Source organism: Balaenoptera musculus, chromosome 12, assembly GCF_009873245.2.
Source record: "Balaenoptera musculus isolate JJ_BM4_2016_0621 chromosome 12, mBalMus1.pri.v3, whole genome shotgun sequence".
In the NCBI taxonomy this organism is placed as follows: Eukaryota; Metazoa; Chordata; class Mammalia; order Artiodactyla; family Balaenopteridae; genus Balaenoptera; species Balaenoptera musculus.
In genome coordinates this window covers 85,776,127-85,798,328 of record NC_045796.1, presented here as the reverse complement: position 1 = coordinate 85,798,328, position 22,202 = coordinate 85,776,127, and the positions used below count along the sequence as shown (strand labels likewise).

The 22,202-nt window shown below is 38.0% G+C and overlaps 1 protein-coding gene across 2 annotated transcripts in view; it reads left to right on the top strand.

Annotated features, from left to right (window-relative positions):
• Positions 1-22,202, top strand: part of ADGRB3 (adhesion G protein-coupled receptor B3) — a 780,347-nt gene that overhangs the window by 406,198 nt on the left and 351,947 nt on the right. For both annotated transcript variants that reach the window (XM_036871882.1, XM_036871883.1), the window contains exons 13-14: positions 13,121-13,270; positions 14,109-14,184. In XM_036871882.1, coding sequence (XP_036727777.1) covers positions 13,121-13,270; positions 14,109-14,184 — 226 coding nt within the window. The remainder of the gene's footprint in view (positions 1-13,120; positions 13,271-14,108; positions 14,185-22,202) is intronic.

The window sequence follows — 22,202 nt, the reverse complement described above, 5'->3', positions numbered from 1 at the left end:
ACTTTCCCTAACTCCTTCAATTTTTTCTTTGCCTTCCCTAAAATGTAATAATGTTTTTACTAAAGAGGATAATCTCTATCATCTTTAAAATTTATTCCAAGAATCCATAATATTTCAAAAAGTATCCTAGTAGATTAGAAATATGTAATGTTTACTTCTAAAATATCAATTTCTTAACAGCAAAGTAAGTATATTATTGAGCAGTACACTTTAGACTACATAGGCAAAGTTGTAATTGGTTTGTGTGCCCTTTTTAATGACATATAAATTTTTGTAGTGAAATAGAGCACTCAGTCTTAGAGTGTGTGTTTTTATGTGTTTGTGCGTGCATGTGTGTAGTGAGGAAGAGTAATTGTTATTTGGGGATTATTTTGGGTTGTTTGCTTTTATGATCCAAAGACCAAAACTGTTTTCTGAGCTTGAGGGGAAAGAAAGGATGTTCACAAATATAGAGCTCCTGTATTCATTTTCCTCCCAACAGTCATTCTTTTTGTTGTTGTTGGTTAGCTATCTTATATAGAGTAGTGTGTGTGTGTTCATCCCAAGCTCATGATTTATCCCTCCCCTCCATGTTTCCACTTTGGTAACCATAAGTTTGTTTTCAATATCTGCAAGTCTGTTTCTGTTTTGTTAATAAGTTCACTTGTATCATTTTTTAGATTCCATGTATGAGTGACATCCTACGATATTTGTCTGTCTGACTTACTTCACCTGGCATGATAATCTCTAGGTTCATCCATGTTGCTGCAAATGGCATTATTTCATTCTTTTTCATGGCTGAGTAGTATTCCATTGTATATATGTACCACATCTTTTTTATCCATTCCTCTGTTGATGGATATTTAGATTGTTTCCATGTCTTGGTGGATTCTTGGGTGGCCATCAAGGAGGACATAAGGGGCCAAGTTTGAGTTATGTTTTGGAAGAGAAACAGTGACCACAGTGATGAATGGCCTTCTGGCAGGTGAATATGGAGGATAACTTACTGTTTAGTGTCCTGAGAAAAGGGTAGGTGGAGGTACCCTGTTAGAGATGGAAAAGGCTGCTAAGGGAAAGAATATTTTGATGAAGAGTGGGTGGAAATCAAGAGTTAAGCTCCAGAGATGCTACACTGGAGATGCCTGGAGACATACCATTGAAGAGTTGAAGTAGGCAGGTTTGGAGTTCAGAAGAAGAGTTCTTATACCCGTTCGACCCATACTGAAGATATTTGTGTTAAACAGTTGTCTCACCAGGTTGTAGTTTCTTTCTATGCAAGGATTTTTTTCTTTTTAAATTTTGGATCTTCCACGGTGTTTTTTACAAGGCGGAGAATGGTTGAGGTGAAGGATAAAAGGAAACTGACATATATCAAGTCCTACTGTGTGTAAGAAATGAGCTGTCTTTGGCTTAATCCTCATGAAAGGCTATTGATTTTCTACAGATGGTCAAGGTAAAATGCAGTTAAATGACTTGCCAAAGATCACAATGTAATTGGAAAACCAAGTGTCTTTGTCTTCAGGGCCCAAAGATATCACATTAAACCCCAGTGCTTGCTAGTGAGCCTTTGAAAAACCTCATTCATTACAAAAATTTACAAGGAGCTGTGTCAAACCTACTAGATGTTAGGACCCTAGTACATATCAGTAAATAGGGAGAATTCCTTTCCTTTTGGAGCTTATAGTGCAGTGTGTGAGGCTGATAATAAATCAACATAAAGCTGGATAATATTTACCTATGAATATAGAGCCATAAAGAAAATAAACAGGTGATATAATAGAGAGGAATGAGGGAGCTGAACTTCTTTAGATTGGGCGGTTCAGACAGACCAAGCTAAGGAAAACACAATTTAGCAGACACTTGAGGATAAGAGTAGAAAAGAATAGTCTAGTTAGAGAGGAAGAGCCCTGTGGTGGAGAGGAAAGACCAGGGGCAGCGAGCAGGACGGCGGTTTGGCTGTGACCCACAGACAGGCAGGCGCCAGCCATGCGGAGCCTGGGAGGCCCTCGTGTGGATCTGGATTTTACTCTAAAAGCGCTGATGGGCCACTGAATTCTTCCAAGTGAGAGAACAACATGGTGTGATTTACATTTTTAAAAGTTAACTCTGGTTTCTGAGAGAAGGACTTGAAGGAACAAGAGTGGAATCAAGGAAGCCCGTCAGGCGGCCCTTGAATTAGCTCAGGTGAGAGATACTGGAGGCTTCCAGAGGGATCTGGAAAGGAGACAGAGGGAAGAAGCATGGTGTTGATGGATGGCTGTAGGAGATGCAGGAAAACCAGGACAACCCTTGTGTTTTTGGTTCAGACATCTGAGTACCTGGTGGCACCTTCTAGGAAGATGGAGGAGAAGTGCTTTGGTGGCAGGAAATCAAGAGTTTTGCCCCCAAAAACGTTTGTTGAACTAGAGAACCACAATATTGGTCACATCAGATAATTGTTCTTCTATGATTAAATACCACGTTTTCTTGCATGACCATTCAGTTATGAATTGTCTGGGGCGGCTTCCAGGTCCTCCTAGCAGACTCGGTGACCCTCAAAGCTGAAAATATTTACTTTTTGGCCCTTTATAGGAAGTTTACCAACTCTGCAGTAGAGCATGGCCGAACCTAATTTTAGAGTATGGTTTTCCTTTTTCTAAACGAGTGGCCCTTTTCCATAATCCTTATAAAGCCTTTGACTTCTTGTAAAGCCACGCTGGCATTATTAAAATACATCTTTCTGTTTCACAGTTAGTTAACTATTGTGGTTTATCTTTTTCTCTCTCCATTTATTTTTGGTGTCTTTCCCTGATTATTTCTCTTTACCCTCTAAAAGTGAATCTCTCCTAAACTACACTTCTCAGCCCCTTTTCTGTCATCTTCTTGATGTCTGCACAGCTCACTATGTCTCTTCTGCAGGTGTCTGCACAGAGGCCAGCCGAGCAAAGAAGCTTCCACTATTTAGTGAAGGTCCCCGACCCCACTCACCGTTCTCTAGCAAATCATTTACTGTTACTGACATTCGATCTAGCTCTGTTTGTTTGTCCCCTGTCTCTCCCCAGATACCATGCTGGTCCCATGAGGGCAGGGACTTTAACTGTTTTGTTCACTGGTGTATTTCCAGTGCCCACAACTGTGCTTGGCATGTGATAGGTACTCAATTGATATTTGTTGAATGAATGAATCTGTCCATTGTATTCTCTCTTTTGGGGGAAACTTATCCATGTCCACATTATCAACTATTACTTCTTTTTTAAAAAATTTATTTTATTCATGTATAATTGATTTACAATGTTATGTTAATTTCTGCTGTACAGACACGTGACTCAGTATATGTATACAACTTCTTCCATATTCTTTTCCACTGTGGTTTATCCCAGGATACTGAATATAGTTCTCTGTGCTCTACAGTAGGACCTTGTTGTTTACCTTACTTCTAATTAGAAGACAACCAGTTTACATCTGTAAGTTCTAAATTTAATCATGCTCCAGATCTCAGATCACTTAGCCTAAGGTGTCATTTCCAGCCCTTTATTTGATTGCTTCTCTACCTAAACCTTCATGCTCTATTAAAAACGTTACTCTTTTTCTAGGGCGCAGTAAGTTCCCTCACCTCATACCCAGACACTGCTATTCTGATACTTCTGGAACATCACAGCCCTTTTCCAGGCTCTGGGTCTGCACAGGCTCTTTCTTCTTCCCCTAACTTATACTCAGCTGTCAAACCACAGCCCACATTCTCTCTCTTCAGAGAGGCCTTCCTTGGCCGACTGATCACACGCCATCTCATCAGTTATTTCTTTCATGCCACCTGTCACAACCTTGAATCATCTGAATTGTTTCTTCACTAACGAACTGTGTGCATTCCCCCACTAGACTGCGAGCTCGTTAAGGGCAAAGACTTTGTGTCTCTTGCTCACTTGCTAGGTCCTCAGTGGTAAGACCCTGCTTGCAACACTCTCAGGGATCAATAGAAGTTTGCTGGATGAATGAATTTCCAGACAGAACTCTTGAGTCTACACTGATCGTTCTCTTGTCAAGTCGTAGCACTTGGCATTGCCAGTACTCTTCTGGGGATGGATGGTCACTATCTCGGGAAGCCCTGGGATTGTTGACTTCAGTTGTTGTTTCCTGACTACATGGGTGCTTGACTTCTCACAGGTTCCTGCCTCACTCCCCTGATAAGGTTTGAATACCCATAGATATCAAAACAATACATCACACACACACGTACACACACAGTGCTGCATACACAAACACTCTCATTTGTTTTTACTTGGTTTATTATCATCTAAAGGTCCTTCCTCTGGGAAGGAAGGACAGGAATACTGTTCTTCATTTCACTGGTTGGGAGAAGAGGGAAAATTTACTTCCTAAAGCATTTTCTTTATTGATTTGGTTTTACCATTCAGGTATACATGCAAAATTGATTTGCATATCACATTTTGTTTTGTATTTGTGTGAGGAATGAAATCATGAACTACTTGTGTAGAGAAGATGAAAATTTATAAGTGACATACCCTTTTTAAAACCTGAAAGAAAATTGGTATAATCAGGTTAAATTTCCCTCACTAAATTTTACATAGCGTAGAAAGAAAAAGGCCATCAGAAAGAACATTCAATAGTTAACAGAAAAAGTGCAGAAAATAAGATATTTTAGAATGTATTTCTCTTTAAAGAAAGATTGTAATATTTAAAAATAGCTTCTCCAATATATGTCTGCAACCGGGGTAGGCAAACCTTTTCTGTAAAGGGCCAGATAGTAAATATTTCAGGGTTTGTGGACCGTACAGTCTCTGCTGTAACTGTTAAACTCTGCTCTTGTTGCCTAAAAGCAGCCCTAGGCTTCATGTGAATGAATGGTGTGTCTGTGTTCCAATAAAGCTTTATTTGTGGACACTGAGATTTGAATTTTATTTAATTTTCACATGCCAAGAAATACAATTCTTCTTTTGATGTTTTACAACCACTTAAAAATGTGAAAACGACTTTTAGCTTGCAGACCATCCACAAACAGCTGGTAGGACAGATCTGGACCGTAAGTTGTAGTTTGCCCGTCCCCGGTTGAGAGAGTTCAGCTTGAACAAGGGTGGTGTGTCTGCCTGGGGATGTACCATGTAATCATGTAAACATGTGTGTCAGCAGGATGACATGTTGGGGAGTAGGAGTGACCTGAGAAGAAGCTGAGGACATCTTCCGTAGAGAGCACTGAAGTCTGGCCAAAAGGCCAAGAGCAGAAATAAGAAACATGCCTTGTGATGCAGAGGATCCCAGGCTTTGAAACCGGCTCATTAATAAAAAAACAGAATCTGAAGCTGATACTTCACAAATAATTCACAAGTTTTTCGATTTTGACGCCAGAAAGGAATACACAAAATGGTTAATTATTTAAGGTTTCACTATGTATAATATGTCATTGGAAACTAGCAAGTTGAAAAAAAATCTTTGACTTGCCACATGGTTACTTTCTTGACTGCCAATCAAGTTTGTCTACTTTTATTTTTTTTAATTATTAATTAATTATTTATTTATTTTTGGCTGTGTTGGGTCTTCGTTTCTGTGCGAGGGCTTTCTCTAGTTGCGGCAAGCGGGGGCCACTCTTCATCGCAGTGCGCGGGCCTCTCACTATCGCGGCCTCTCTCGTTGCGGAGCACAGGCTCCAATCGCGCAGGCTCAGTAGTTGTGGTTCACGGGCCTAGTTGCTCCACGGCACGTGGGATCTTCCCAGACCAGGGCTCGAACCCGCGTCCCCTGCATTGGCAGGCAGATTCTCAACCACTGCGCCACCAGGGAAGCCAAGTTTGTCTACTTTTTAATATCAGGGGAGCCTGCTTTTTCTCTGAAAGCAAAGCTGTGAACTCCTAGTGGGAAGAACGTTTCTCAGCTAAATCTCTGTGTGCTGCTCTGGGATGTGGGGATGCCACACCCTGTAGTGGGGATGGCGGAGGCTGCACTGATGGATGCTCTCAGCTCTCAGCACCCTGGTCCTTGCAGACGCCCCTCCCACCTCCTCTGTTTCCTGGGAAACGGTGGCTCCAGGCTGCTCTCAGGGAGCCTGCCCTTTCCCCGCAACCCTCAGCACTCCAATCCCAGCCCTTGGGAAGGAGACAGAGTAAACGGGTGAAATAGAGTGGGGAGGAGAGAAACTCAGAATCTCTCTGTTTGAATGTCTGCGTGTTTCCTGGAAACTATGTTGGAGATCATGATGGACGAATTAAAGTGTGTGTATATATAATATCTGCATTCCCTTTTGATAACCATTGTTCTTCAGTGGTGCCTAGTTTTTTTTTTTTTTTAATTAATTAATTAATTTATTTTTGGCTGTGTTGGGTCTTCGTTTCTGTGCGAGGGCTTTCTCTAGTTGCGGCAAGCGGGGGCCGCTCTTCATCGCGGTGCGCGGGCCTCTCACTATCGCAGCCTCTCTTGTTGCGGAGCACAGGCTCCAGACGCGCAGGCTCAGTAGTTGTGGCTCACGGGCTTAGTTGCTTCGCGGCATGAGGGATCTTTCCAGACCAGGGCTTGAACCTGTGTCCCCTGCATTGGCAGGCAGATTCTCAACCACTGCGCCACCAGGGAAGCCCGGTGCCTAGTTTTGATCTTCTGTTGGGCAAGAAAGATAGTTTTATTTCCTCTAATTGAGTCACTATGTCGGTCTTTTATATTTAGTGCAAAAATATTACAGTAAGGCAAAGTAAATTTGCTGTTTATGTGTTAGGTGTAATCAAACTGCATCCCACAGTACAAAATCCTATACTTCTGAGTAGGCAACTGAGATTTGAATCACAATGCCCCCACTTAAGTGTCCTCTTCCTCATTTAAGAAAAGAAGGTACAGATAGTAACAATAAGGATACTGACAACACCAATACCTCCTAGCCTTATTTTAAATATTAAATAAGGTATCATGTTTAAGGCATCTGGCCAAGTGCTGTGCTAGAAACAGGGCCTAGCACAGAGGAACCACATGATAAATATGTGCTGAATCAGTTAAGCACAGTGCCAAGGCCATGGCAAGTGTGCAATAAAATCAGCTGTGCTTCCCTTCCCTCCCAAATACCCTCAGTAGTTTACAAGCCACTCAGCATTGCCATAGGAAAATAATGGCTTCTTAAGCTGCTAAGTGCCAGGGGGGTCACACTACATAGAGGCTCTGTTCAGCCCCCATGTGCTTGATATGGGTTCAAGAGCAGAACTGAGTTCCTTTTTGTTTTTTTCTTAATTATTTTATTGAGATAGAGTTGATTTACAACGTTGTGTTAATTTCTGCTGTACAGCAAAGTGATTCCGTTATACATAGACATACATTCTTTTTCATATTCTTTTCTAGTATGGTTGAGTCGCTTTCTAACACACTGATGCAATGCATCATTTCCTCCCTCTCAAGTTTTACTTACAGGATTTTGAAGCTGTGCATGTGATCATCTAGTAATATCGAGTGATGTTTTCCACAAGCAATTCCATTTTGGTAACTGGCCAATTTTCTAATATTGGTGAGTCAGGACCCCGTTTGTAAGTTGTTCCCTCTGAATAGACATGAGAAATGATGCAAACCTTAAATATATGGGAACCATCAATAGAAGGAAGCAATGAGAAGGACTGCTTTTAGGGCATATCGTAAACAGCTTCTTCTTCATCTGCCCCCGACGATGAAGGGCCTATGATTATTAGGTGTCCTCCCTTGGGAGTTCCCTCCACTCATTATAGAATGTGAGTCACTGCATTAAGCAGTTAAGTCAGTGCTTAAAAGTAGTGCTTTCGAAGTTCTCTGTGCAGTCTGTGGCCATGGCTGCAACGGAAGTATTGAATTTGTCATTCACGATGCAGCCAATAGATTTTTTTTTTTTAATTAATCATTTTACATCCTTACTTTTTTTTTTTTAGACAGTTCTTTTATTTATTTATTTATTTATGGCTGTGTTGGGTCTTCGTTTCTGTGTGAGGGCTTTCTCTAGTTGCGGCAAGTGGGGGCCACTCTTCATCGCGGTGCGCGGGCCTCTCACTATCACGGCCTCTCTTGTTGCGGAGCACAGGCTCCAGACGCGCAGGCTCAGTAGTTGTGGCTCACGGGCTCAGCTGTTCCGCGGCATGTGGGATCTTCCCAGACCAGGGCTCGAACCCGTGTCCCCTGCATTGGCAGGCAGACTCTCAACCACTGCGCCACCAGGGAAGCCCCAGCCGATAGATTTTTAACCTGACTGACCTTGTGTAGCCAAATAACCAGAGAAGGCACCCTCTTGCCTCTGGCAGAAGCTATCAGAAAAAAGGAAGGAAGGGAGGGAGGGAGGAGGGAGGGAGGGAAGGGATAAGTAAAAAGGAAAGCTTATTCACTCCTTAGTGGTGCATTAAAGTACTAAAGGATGATCTCTATTTATTTTAAGTGCAATTCCTGCCTTTGATCATCTGAATATAGTCGGCATTAAGTTTTGACTATGTGATCCCATGCCTAAGGTCACTGAAGGACAACCAAAACAGAATGTTTGTTGTAAAAGTCAAATACTTTATCATACTATGGACATACAATGAGGTAGCTCCCAAGTTCCTTTGGAAGTGATTATGAGAAAACCTACTGGAGTAGCCAACACTTCCATAGGACCACCCATGCTCCAGGTCCTAGTTAGGCACCCAACTCCCGCGTCTTGGCCTATAGTTACTTATTTCATCCTCCAGCATCCTAGTGAGGTAGATAATATTATTATTCCCATGGTACAGAAGAGTAAATTGAGGCACAGAGAGGTTAGGCAATTTGCCCAGTGTCACACAACATATAAAATGAACTTAGAATTTATCTTCTAAAATGAGACTTTTGAGAGTGATAGAGGATGTTAATCATAATTGTGCAAAATATCAGAGGTGAACTGGCACTGGCCCTAAAAAACTAGGACATCATAGTTAGCCTAAACTACCAAGGATTTGAATCCAGGGCCCAGATCCTGAGTCCACACTTACCCCACTCTGGTAAACTGCCACCTACCTCTGCTGGCCCTCATTTGCCCATTCTGCTGTTTCCTACACCATTTACCGTACACTTTCACTCTCTAGCATTTTCCTTCCAGATGCCTTATTTTTTCTCATTATGTCTTTTTTTAATTGAAGTATAGTTCATTTCAATGTTGTGTTAGTTTCAGGTGTACAGCAAAGTGATTCAGTGATATATATACTTATATATTCTTTTTCAGATTCTTTTCCCTTATAGGTTATTACAAAATATTGAGTAGAGTTCCCTGTGGTCCTTGTTGATTATCTATTTTTTTATATATAGCAGTGTGTATATGTTAATCCCAAACTCCTATTTTATACCTTATTTTCTTGTTCATGATGCAACTGATTCAACTGTAGTGGGCCATTCACATTACAAGGATGAAAAGGACAAGGGTCCCCATCATCCAGGACCTCAATTAATAGGGACAAAGGGCTAAAACCTCATGATTTTCCTCAGGAACAGGTTAGAAGCACCACCTGCTTTGATGAACCAAAGGAGAGCTCAGTGGTTACAAAAAACAAAAGCAAAAGAACAGCTCATGTGCTTTTAGACCCATTTGCAAAAATTCCCTTATGCTTTCTGATGAGCAAAAATCTATACCGAACCTCAATCCTTTGAGAGATTGGCCAATAACAGACATGATGCTGTCAGAGGATTTTATGCTGCATATCCAAATGCAAAATGAAAGCATTAAAAATGCAAACTGAAAGTCAGCTGGGTTTGTTCCAAGGTTTATCCATGATGAGTCACCTATTTTTTATTGCATAAGAAATCAAATCTAGATTAGATTCTACAATTTAGTTGTAATTAAAACACGATACAGTGAATTTAGGGTAGTTCTTGGAGCATTCAAGATGTGCCTATTTGTTCAGGGACATTGTGTCCTTTGACATTTTTTTTTTAACCACTTTAATCTTCTGTAAGAAAGACGTTTTCTCAATTTTTGAGGAAAGACGCTCTATCATCTAAACACCCACAATGATTGGTTTTAATGCAACAATTGTCACAGAAACAAAGTATGTAGATTGTGCCCTCATGCTTTGCACTGATGTCCTTTGGCAGCACTAGACACATATGTACTCTAGACATACTTTAAGGCATTCTTTTTTTTTTATTGAAGTATAGTTGATTTATAATGTTGTATCTTTTTCAGATTCTTTTCCTTATAGGTTATTACAATATATTGAGTTTAGTTCCCTGTGCTATATAGTAGGTCCTTGTTAGTTACTATTTTATATGTAGTAGTGTGTATATGTTAATCCCAACTTCCTAGTTTATCCCTCCCCCACCCGTTCCTCTTTGGTAACCATCAGTTTGTTTTCTATGTCTGTGAATCTATTTCTGTTTTGTAAATAAGGTCATTTGTATCACTTTTTTAGATTCTGCATAGAAATGATATCATAAGCTATTTTTCTTTGTCTGTCTGACTTACTTCACTTAGTATGATAATCTCTAGGTCCATCCATGTTGCTGCAAATGACATTATTTCATTCCTTTTTTATGGCTGAGTAATATTCCATTGTATATATGTACCACATCTTCTTTACCCATTCATTTGTTGATGGACATTTAGGTTGCTTCCATGTCTTGGCTATTGTGAATAGTGCTGCTATGAACATTGGGGTGCATGTATCTTTTTGAATTATGGTTTTCTCTGGATATATGTAAGGTATTCATTTTTAATCTTACCTCTTTTGAGCTCCCTAGTTCCCTAAAGACTAACTGCATTTAAATTTTGCCTGAGGGTTTTGGAGAACTTCAGTGAAGAAGGGAAGGAATTGAGGATTGGATTGGTCCAAGTGTCTGGTACAGGGACTGAAAGAAGGAGAAAATAAAAGTCATCTTTAAATCATTTTTGCTGTATGGAAATAGTTTTTCATGTTAATTAATCACTGCAGGGTCATGAAGAACCGCAGTGTCACCTTAGGCATCTTCCTAAGTAGGTTTAAGGTAAAGATGTAAAATTTTAAATACTGCATATTTTAAAGAACATGTATACTGATAATTTGAAGGCTAGATTTGAAGCTTATCAGCCTGTGAAGTCATATCCCTTTTCATAATGTATTTATTGAAAATACCAGCTTACTTTATGGACTACATATCTACTGAAATTAATGAATACATGTTAGTTTTTATATCCTTCTGATGCTCAATACTATGCAACTTAAAGGACTTCTTGAAGAAGTTAGTGATCCTACTTGATTTTTATATTCCTTTAGTCTAGACTCAAAAGTCGATCTAATCTATATAGTCATCATTTAATACCCAATATACCTCCAACTGAAGAATAAATGCATTTCGTAATGTGAGATACATGCATGTATAATTATCTCATTTTTATATTTTTAAGAATAAGATATTAGACCAGCATTTATTCAGGATAAAGTGATATATAATTGGTACAGAATAAGCTTCCTCCATATGTTATTTATTCCTTTTGCTTATTTATTTTTGTTTTCTATCCAATGTATATAGAAACAGAGGAATTATTAGACCTCAAGATCCAACAGTTTATCTCTTGTTTGTTTTCCTTTATAGTAGAAACCAGAAATCAGAAAAACCTTCATTTCTTTTCATCAGTTTTTAGAGCAGAGAGGTGAAATAAATTTCCTCTAAACACCAAGACAACCAAAGTTAGAGTCAAGGAATTTGGAAGTAGATGAACTTAGTTTTGCATATTGGATAAAGCTTGTAGGGCCCTTAAGAAAAAGCATGCTACTAATGTGCTGATCTGTCCATCTGTATGCACTGGAGGCTTTGGACCCTTTAGGACACATGAACTGGGTTATTTCTGGACAACCAAGACTATATTGTTCGAATTATTAAAGAAACTAAAAGAATTAGAGATGTTGTCCAAAAACAGCCTTTCATATCCATAATAATTTATGAGTTACCCAGCACCCTCTTTCCTTCAACATTTAGTTACAAAATCCTTTTTTAAGCTTATTATGTCAAATTACAGGCCAAATGAAATTCTATCCTATGCTGAAAATGGATGTGTATAATTGCCTGAAAGAGCTTTAATAAAATATAGTAATACATAACCAGTTTAATTTGCAACTAAGCCAGTGGTATGGTAATAGATTTATACAACTAATATTGTTAAATTCTTAATTTTCATCCTCTCTTGTTTTAATTACAAGTTTCTTTTGAATGAAATCCACTTATGAGGCGTCTAATGGTTTCTTACTTCACCTTTCTTATTGGGATAGCTTTTAGAGTTTCCTCATCATATTTCCATTTAAATCTTCCAGGGAACACCTGAAACTTTAATGTGGAACAAATATGGACCTATGTAAAAGCTCTACAGATTACATTTCTTAATTGAAACTGTGTGCACTCAATAAGTGCTTGAGTGTTTACTATCATAGTTTGGTTATATGTAGTTACATATAGATGTGTATGTGTGTATATATATAATATATATAATAAAAATATATTCAGGCATTACCAAACATATTATTCATTAATTTTCTCAATATATATTAAAATACTTACTGTGAGTAAAGACAGAATTCTCCATTCACATATACACATTTATTATTTTCAATTGTGGGTGTGCATTTTAAGAATCGTTTGTTATTACTGTCCTATTCGTTAAACACTTCTGCATATTATACTGCCTCTGTGGTTATGGCATTTTTAGTGCTTCATTATTTGAATCCTGACGGTCTGTCTCCCAGAGCAATGTGTTTGTTTTTCATGTCTTCACGGTATCCCATCTCATCCAGGAAATATTTGTTCCAAAGATAGTGTTCAGAGGTAGGTGCAGAAAACTTGCTCTGAAGACAAAGTTCAGAGTTAAATGAAAATGTCAGTCTGTGAATCAGGTGTGTTAATCAAAATATTTAACAGAAATACAGTAGGGGATTCTAACAATGGGAATGGAGGCCAATCATGAACAACCGGGATGGCCGCACCTGTCCGTGCTCGTGAGACTGTCCACCCAGCCGCTGACCGTCACTGTATGATGCCTGCTGAAAGCAACAGAAACCAAATTAATAAGGAAAAGTCAGCAGCCCTAATGAATATCCTCTAATTTGAAGGAATCAGCATGTTTTATAGCTCTGATAAATACAATTAGGACTGGAAATTTTATTCTTAATATACTGCAAGGTTTAATTTGATCAATTTTGATAACACTGAAAGATTTTAGTTGACATCATTACTTCTTTCTTCACAGTGGCTAGCATTCAGAAGCTTCCCGCAGCCTCTGTTCTAACAGACATCAACTTCCCAATGAAAGGACGGAAGGGCATGGTTGACTGGGCAAGAAACTCAGAAGACAGGGTGGTCATTCCAAAGAGCATCTTTACCCCCGTATCATCAAAAGGTAAATATGTGAAATAATTTAAGCCTAGAACAAAAAATTTATAAGTTCAATTGAATAATACACTTGGCATAAATTCCCATGTATTAAGCAATTCAGGAAACAGTCTGCAATCACGACTCTAAACTCATTTTGTAACTATAGAAAGCCTAATTTGGGCTTTAAATCTGAATTTACTTGAGGAAAGGATCTATTAAAATGAAAAAAAAAAAAAAAAAACAAGTGCAAATTATAGACCCGAGCTTGTCAGGGTCAAATTTCAGTGCTGGCAGTCTCATCCCAGTGTAAAGCACTTGGCCTAAGATTTTAAGTTTCGGTATTGAAATGTGTTGGATTTTCCATTCCATGCAAAATAATTGTTTCTGCCTCACTTTTTAAAAAAAAAGTTGGTATCTAAAACCAAATCTAACAAAAAATTAAGTTTTAAGCACATCTTCGGTAGCCTCTAAAATTTAATGGCCCTTTTCAAGAGTGACATTGTGGTCTTAATTCTTACGTTGGTAATTTTGACATTTTAACTGAGAGCTCCAAAAGAGAATTAGCTCTCCCCCATATCATTGGGAATTTAAACTCCTTAGCCGTAACTACAGCTGCTTCTTGTCTCAGCCTGCAGGAAAGTTACTTCATGACACAAAACCACTGAAAGTACATCTTCTGGAGCTACAATTAATGCATGCAGTGTGTGGACTCACTTGCCCGGCACGGTTAAGAAGGCATTTCTTATACCTGGCTTTGCATCAGCAGATACTGGAATCCCCTTGTAATTAGGAGATTAAGGTTTTATAAGACACAGTATTTTTCTTGCTGTTTTGCTAATATTTTTAAATTTTATTCTTTCTAGAATTAGATGAATCATCGGTCTTTGTTCTTGGAGCAGTCCTGTACAAAAACTTAGATCTAATTTTGCCCACTCTGAGGTAAGCTACAAAGTAATAAGCTGTTGTAATCTCTGTAAATTTTTCCAAATATATGATTCTAGCTCATTCTATGAAAACAGTCAAACAAAGTTTGGTAATACAAAGGGCTTTTTTTTCTTAAATGAAATAGAAAATACCCATTTAATGAACAGCTTATTAGCATATTGTGCATTGCAAAACAACTAGGAAAGACAATTTTGGTTCCTGATTATAGCTGTGTAATTCTTTTGTAACTAATCATGACTTGCCTTAAGACCAAGGGAAAAAAAGTAAGAAAAAGAAAACCTCAAGGCTCTATTAATAGAATGGATCATTTTAAAATGAATCTATCTTCTCCCTTTATTTGTACTTACTTGTACTGTTCGTCAGCATTACATGAAATTAAAGGAGTGTCATCATGGCGGGGAATACTTGGTTTTGTTCATCTGCACAAGATCTCAATTTGCCTCTAGATAAATATTCAATTACAGTTACATTAAGAAAAATGTTGTTGTTCAATTAGAGGACGAATTTTGGAAGAAATCCATTGATTTCTTTCCTCCCAGACATTAAAAAGAAACAATTACAGATAGTAATTCTACCGACATTAATTTATTTGCTCTGCCGTCTTAACTATTTTACCAGATTGTACAGAAAACATGATACGCATCTCTCTGGATGGTGCTGTTCTCACTCTTGGTGACCTGTTTCCTCCACCCCACCTCACTGTGGAGGACTGAGACAAAGTTGTATTTTAGTTAAATTCAGCCACACGGCCGTGAGCACGTACCCACAGCCTCATGAATAAAGCTTTAAGTTTTTCAAGAGGAGAGACTGCGAATGATGTGTACAGTTATACCAGGGGCCTAACAAATGGTCTAATAAATAAAAACAATTAGAGTTCAGTCCAGCAGGAAAAGGTCTCCCAAGGAAGCAATAACAGCTGCAGTTAGTCACGATTATTTGGAGAAAATCTATGTGCGGCGAATTATTATTATAGTCTGTGAATCATCCAGAGGGATGTTTTGACCACAGAGACAACTCTGGGAAATCTAGCTTTCTTTAACGCCCTTCCTCTCTGGATGGAATTTGGGGTTCCTGAATTTGAATAGGTTTGTGTTTGGTTTTGTTCTACTAACAGATTTTCAAAGCTAATATATTTACTCTCAACTTTGCCATGGGTTTTATTAAAACACATTGGTCTGTACGATTACTCACAGCTAAAATTGATTTATAGTTATACCAACTCTATTGCTGTGTATGTTTATTTGAGGGGAAATGTGCTAAAGTTAAAAGTACCCAGATAAGGACTTCGCTGGTGGCACAGTTGGTTAAGAATCGGCCTGCCAATGCAGGGGACACGGGTTCCATCCTTGGTCCGGGAAGATCCCACATGCTGTGGGGCAGCTAAGCCCGTGCGCCACAACTACTGAGCCCATGTGCCACAGCTACTGAAGCCAGCACACCTAGAGCCCGTGCTCCGCAACAAGAGAAGCCACCGCGATGAGAAGCCCACGCACCGCAGTGAAGAGTAGCCCCCGCTTGCCGCAACTAGAGAAAGCCCGCACGCAGCAACGAAGACCCAACGCAGCCATAAATAAATAAATAATTAATTAATTAAAAAAAAAAAAAGTACCCAGATACTCAAAGTCAGACCCTTATTTCCACTGGGAGTTCGTTTGCGTAAAGCTAATCTTGCAGGAATTCTACACTAGGCACTAACTCACAATCTGATGACTTGGGTTTTAATTTCAATTTAACATAACAAGAAATTTATAAACTTGTTCAGTCACTCAGTCATCATCTGCCTTCAGTTCAACTTCAAAATAGAAGCACCTTTATATGCAACATTCATTCTGTTTGCTGCAGAGGGACATAGTGAATACAAATAAAATATTCAACATGAAATGTTGTAGATTGTGAATTAGTTTCCCTGCTACATGTTTAACAGAGTTTCATTATGACTAATCTTATTTTGAATAACACCATAGAACTCACTCACCTACACAAAGTCAGATTATTCCAAGTTTCATAAATCTATATAGTCAAGGGAATTGGAAATTTATCTAGGGATATCAGCCTTTTTGTAAAAAAAAGTGTTTCAACATTTTTGAAATTATTACAGAGGTAGTGGTCACTTGTGGGTGGACTAATGACAACATTGTAGGTGGTTGAATGGGTAAACTGGGAAAAGTCCAGAACTTCACCCCCTAGTACTACCTGGGACACAGACAGATGCAGATTAGCCTTTGGGCAAGTCTCTGACTTTATAAATCGTGGGGTTGGACTCAAAGGTTCTTTTTAACTTCAAAAATTCCCTGCCTTTATTTCAGTAAAATTGTAGGGTTGTGGCGTTCTGACATATTTTTTTAGCTTGAAGTTCTTAATAACCTTTGTATAAGAATTTGAATAAGAATTATGAATATGTATACCCACTCACACTTTCTAAGTATAATTAGGTAAATGACTATAGGAAAACAAACAACACCTTTGGATTCATTAGAAATAATGACAATAGAATGCTCAGGATGAAAAGTTTATTTAAGCACTATTTGAAAAGTGAAATATTAGCATTTACTTCTCATTTTCTTTTATTTCATACTGTAAAATAAGGTAACCACTAAGCAATCTCGGCTTCTTTTTTTGTTTTTTTTTCCTTTTCAAAAAGTTGTTCCAGAAAGTTTAGTGAGTAGAATAAGCCTTTCAAAAGACAAGGGTGATGTCTTTGTTTTATAGTCACTTAACAAACATTTACTAAGCAACAATCCTCCTCACCGAACTGTCTTAATGCTTTTAAATCTCCTCTACTGTCAAAACTCCCAGAACAGTGCTTAATAAATAATACAGGTCCAAGAAATGTTTACTGGAATAACTGTCTTAACTGATAAAATATTCTATATAAGCCATTTTTTTTAAATGAGATACATAGAAGTTTAGTGTTTACACTACTCAAATATTTTAGGAACAAAGGAATAAAATACATATATTCTATTGTTTTACTGTAAAATTCGACTGTGTGAATTGAACCCAATAGAAAAGGAAATATCTTCTTATTCAACATGAAAAAATATACAAATTTGCTCTATATGTTTACTTATTATTACTAAATTTTCGTGACACATTTTCTTCTGTGATCATTTTACTAATAATTATCTGTTGAATATTTTGGAGCCAAGTTTCCCAGACACAGAATAATGTTAGGCTTGCTGTTAAGTCACCAGAAATTTTATATTTTGATACAATATTTTAACACAATACTTTGCATAATTCCCCTCATGGGGACCCAGAAGGAGAACTTGACATAATGTTTTGAATAGATATAATTTAGAAATTTTCCTTCCTACAAAGACAGAAGTAACTTTTCATGTTGACTCTTTCATTTCAATATTTCTTTTTCTTCTCTTGCCCTAATATGCATTCGACTATTTTTTAATCTGCAATTTCAATTTTACTGCTGGATTGTCTTTCCTTTTACAATTAAGTGGATTCAAATTATGCCTTCATCTGAAGGAAATGTGCTCTACTCAAGTCCAAACTAAATAAGGGCTATTCTCGGCCTCCCAACTGTATTCTTCGGAATAATGTCTTACAGTAAAAAGCATAGGGCCAGTGGACATTAGTGCTGCAAGCCCTTTAAAGGTTATGCCTTCCAGAACTCTGATTCTACAGACAAGAGAACCTTATTGCCTCACTGACTGGCCAAAGATGATATGTCCAGTAGGTGGGTGGGTTCTAATGCATCTCAAGTCTTTGGTCCTCCAAAACCAGGACACTTCCACTGTCTTGCTGCCTCTGTGATGCTCATATCTATTCCTTTATGCAGTACAAATTTCTACATTCCTTTGAATACACATATATCTTCCACAGAAAATCTTGAAAGGCCCAGGGGGAAGTAGCTGTGCTTGGGCAGCTCAAGGTGCTTGGGGTCAACTTGGTGGCCCTAACACAGCCTATGGGCAACAAGGCCTGGACTCTTCCCACCCTTCATGATCACTTTTGGGGCTGATAGCTGAAAGCTGGCCAGCCAAGGGCAAGGGGTCCTTTGGGGGGAGCTGAGACCACCCACACAGGCCCCATTCACATTAGGGAACTGATGACTACCCACAGCATGGTGTGTTCTTACTCTGCTGGTGAGGATTTTAACTGTAGTACCTTTTAGTAGGACAATTTGGTAACTCCAGGAGGCTTTAAAAATACATTTTCATTGATCCAGCAATGCCACTTGTAAGAATGTACCTGACAGAAATTATCTCTAAGGAAAAAGAAGTATATCCAATCATACATTCAAGCCAAGGACTTCAAGAAACAGTTGTAATCAACCCATTTTCTGATTCATTTAATAAAGCCAAGTTCCAGTTCTATAGGAAGATCACGATACTTTTGAGTATGGGATCAATGTGTACTTTTCCTGGTAGGACGTACGGAAAATATAGTCCTGTTTTAAAAAAAAAGAAAGAAAGAAAGAAAGAAAAAGAAACAGAAAAAAGACACATTAATGTAGCTATTAACACTCAAGATATTGTAAAGGATCTAATTAAAATTGTATGCAAATTACAGTATAGTATTATAGTGCCAGGAAAAATACAGATGAACCCCCCAAAAAAGAAGCCAAAAAATAAACAACAAAAAAAACCCTCAACGTTCTCATAAGCCTCTAACATGAAAACTATCTCTTAAAAAGGAAAAAAAAAGTCAATAATGCAAAATCACATAAATTGCTGTCAAGTGCACCAACCTAATAAAAGATAAATGATGCTAATTCTTTTCACATTTAGGAAATGGAACCCATTTGAGTTCCTAATATTATAGGAATTAAAGGCAAACAGGAAAAACAGTTGAACTAGAAAATATTGGAAATAATACAAAAATGAAAACATAATGACTTTTTAAAGAAATTTTTACTGGAGTATAGTTGCTGTACAATGTTGTGTTAAGTTTCTGCTGTATAGCAAAGTGAATCAGCTATATGTATACATATATCCCCTCTTTTTTGGATTTCCTTCCTGTTTAGGTTACCACAGAGCAGAGTATAGTTCCCTGTGCTGTACAGTAGGTTCTCAGTAGTTATCTATTTTATACACAGTAGTATATCCCCGCTTGGTGTCCATACGTTTGTTCTCTAAGTCTATGTTTCTATTTCTGCTTTGCAAATAGGTTAATCTGTATCATTTTTCTAGATTCTACATATATGTGATATTATTAAGATTAATTAACTAATATGATTAATTAATGTGATTAATAAAACTATTAATATACGATATTTGTTTTTCTCTTTCTGACTTACTTCCCTCTGTATGACAGTCTCTAGTTCAATCACTTTTATACCAATTCATCCTGAAGGCACTGGACCTGAAGTACTGATTTCCCTCAAGAGCACCTTTTCTTCAGTTTGAGGACCAGACACTAAACCTTCCCACTTCATTCTGAATTTACAGTGAAATACTGTAGTTTTGTGATACTCTGTATCTTTTTATAATGCCCTACATTGAGAACATTAGAAATTAAAATTATCCATCGGGATAACAAATTGGCATGACTAATACTATAAAATATTGTAATATTGCCTAGTCAGTGCATTCTTTACAAAAATCTGAGTTTAATTGGGCCATACTATTTGAAAGTGTATTTAAATCCCTGATCACTTGGCTTCATTGTGGGTCTAGGTGGTGCCTCCCTCAGCAAACTTAACTTGAAATTCTCGTTAGTTTTTTTTTTATCTTTTATCTTTTTTTTTAAGCATCTTTATTGGAGTATAATTGCTTTACAATGGTGTGTTAGTTTCTGATGTATAACATAGTGAATCACCTATACGTATACATATATCCCCATATCTCCTCCCTCTTGCATCTCCCTCCCACCCTCCCTATCCCACCCTTCTAGGTGGTCACAAAGCACCGAGCTGATCTCCCTGTGCCATGCGGCTGCTTCCCACTAGCTATCTATTTTACGTTTGGTAGTGTATATATGGCCATGTCACTCTCTCACTTTGTCCTGGCTTACCCTTCCCCCTCCCCATGTCCTCAAGTGCATTCTCTACGTCTGCGCCTTTATTCCTGTCCTGCCCCTAGGTTCTTCAGAACCGTATTTTTTGTTTTTTGTTTTTAGATTCCATATATATGTGTCAGTATACCGTGTTTTTTTTTCTCTTTCTGACAGTTCACTCTGTATGACAGACTCTAGGTCCATCCACCTCACTACAAATAACTCAATTTTGTTTCTTTTTTATGGCTGAGTAATATTCCATTGTATATATGTGCCACATCTTCTTTATCCATTCTTCTGTTGATGGACACTTAGGTTGCTTCCATGTCCTGGCTATTGTAAATAGTGCTGCAATGAACATTGTGGTACATGACTCTTTTTTTGAATTATGGTTTTCTCAGGGTATATGCCCAGTAGTGGGATTGCTGGGTCGTATGGTAGTTCTATCTTTAGTTTTTTAAGGAACCTCCATACTGTTCTCCATAGTGGCTCTATCAATTTACATTCCCACCAACAGTGCAAGAGGGTTCTCTCTTCTTCCCACCTCCTCTGGCATTTCTTGTTTGTAGATTTTTCTATGATGGCCATTCTGACATGTGTGAGGTGATACCTCATCGTAGTTTTGATTTGCATTTCTCTACTGATTAGTGATGTTGAGCATCCTTTCCTTTGTATATCTTCTTGGGGGAAATGTCTGTTTAGGTCTTCTGCCCATTTTTGGATTCGGTTGTTTGTTTTTTTGATATTGACCTACATGAGCTGCTTGTATATTTTGGTGATTAATCCTTTGTCAGTTACTTCGTTAGAAAATGTTCTCTCCCATTCTGTGGGTTGTCTTTTCATCTTGTTTATGGTTTCCTTTGCTGTGCAAAAGCTTTTAAGTTTCATTAGGTCCCATTTGTTTATTTTTGCTTCTTTTTCCATTATTCTAGGAGGTGGGTCAAAAAGGGTCTTGCTGTGATTTATGTCATAGAGTGTTCTGCCTATGTTTTCCTCTAAGAGTTTTATAGTGTCTGGCCTTATATTTAGGTCTTTAATCCATTTTGAGTTTATTTTTATGTATGGTGTTAGGAAGTGTTCTAATTTAATTCTTTTACACGCAGTTGTCCAGTTTTCCCAGCACAACTTATTGAAGAGGCTGTCTTTTCTCCACTGTATATTCTTGCCTCCTTTTCAAAGATAAGGTGCCTATATATGCATGGGTTTACCTCTGGGCTTTCTATCCTGTTCCATTTATCTATATTTCTGTTTTTGTGCCAGTACCATACTGTCTGGATTACTGTAGCTTTGTAACACAGTCTGAAGTCTGGGAGCCTGATTCCTCCAGCTCAGTCTTTCTTTCTCAAGATTGCTTTGGCTATTCAAGATCTTTTCTGTTTCCATACAAATTGTGAAATTTTTTGTTCTATTTCTGTGAAAAATGCCATTGGTAGTTTGATAGGGATTGCATTGAATCTGTACATTGCTTTGGGTTGTATAATCATTTTCACAATGTTGATTTTTCCAATCCAAGAACATGGTATATCTCTCCATCTATTTGTATCATCTTTAATTTCTTTCATCATTGTCTTATAGTTTTCTGCATACAGGTCTTTTGTCTCCTTAGGTAGGTTTATTCCTAGGTATTGTATTCTTTTTGTTGCAATGCTAAATGGGAGTGTTCCCTTAATTTCTTTTACAGATTTTTCATCATTAGTGTATAGGAGTGCAAGAGATTTCTGTGCATTAATTTTGTATCCTGCTACTTTACCAAATTCATTGATTAGCTCTAGTTGTTTTCTGGCAGCATCTTTAGGATTCTCTATGTATAATATCGTGTCATCTGCAAACAGTGACAGTTTTACTTCTTCTTTTCCAATTTTGATTCCTTTTATTTCTTTTTCTTCTCTGATTGCTGTGGCTAACACTTCCAAAACTATGTTGAATACTAGTGGTGAGAGTGGGCAACCTTGTCTTCTTCCTGATCTTAGTGGAAATGGTTTCAGTTTTTCGCCATTGAGAACTATATTGGCTGTGGATTTGTCATGTATGGCCTTTATTATGTTGATGTAAGTTCC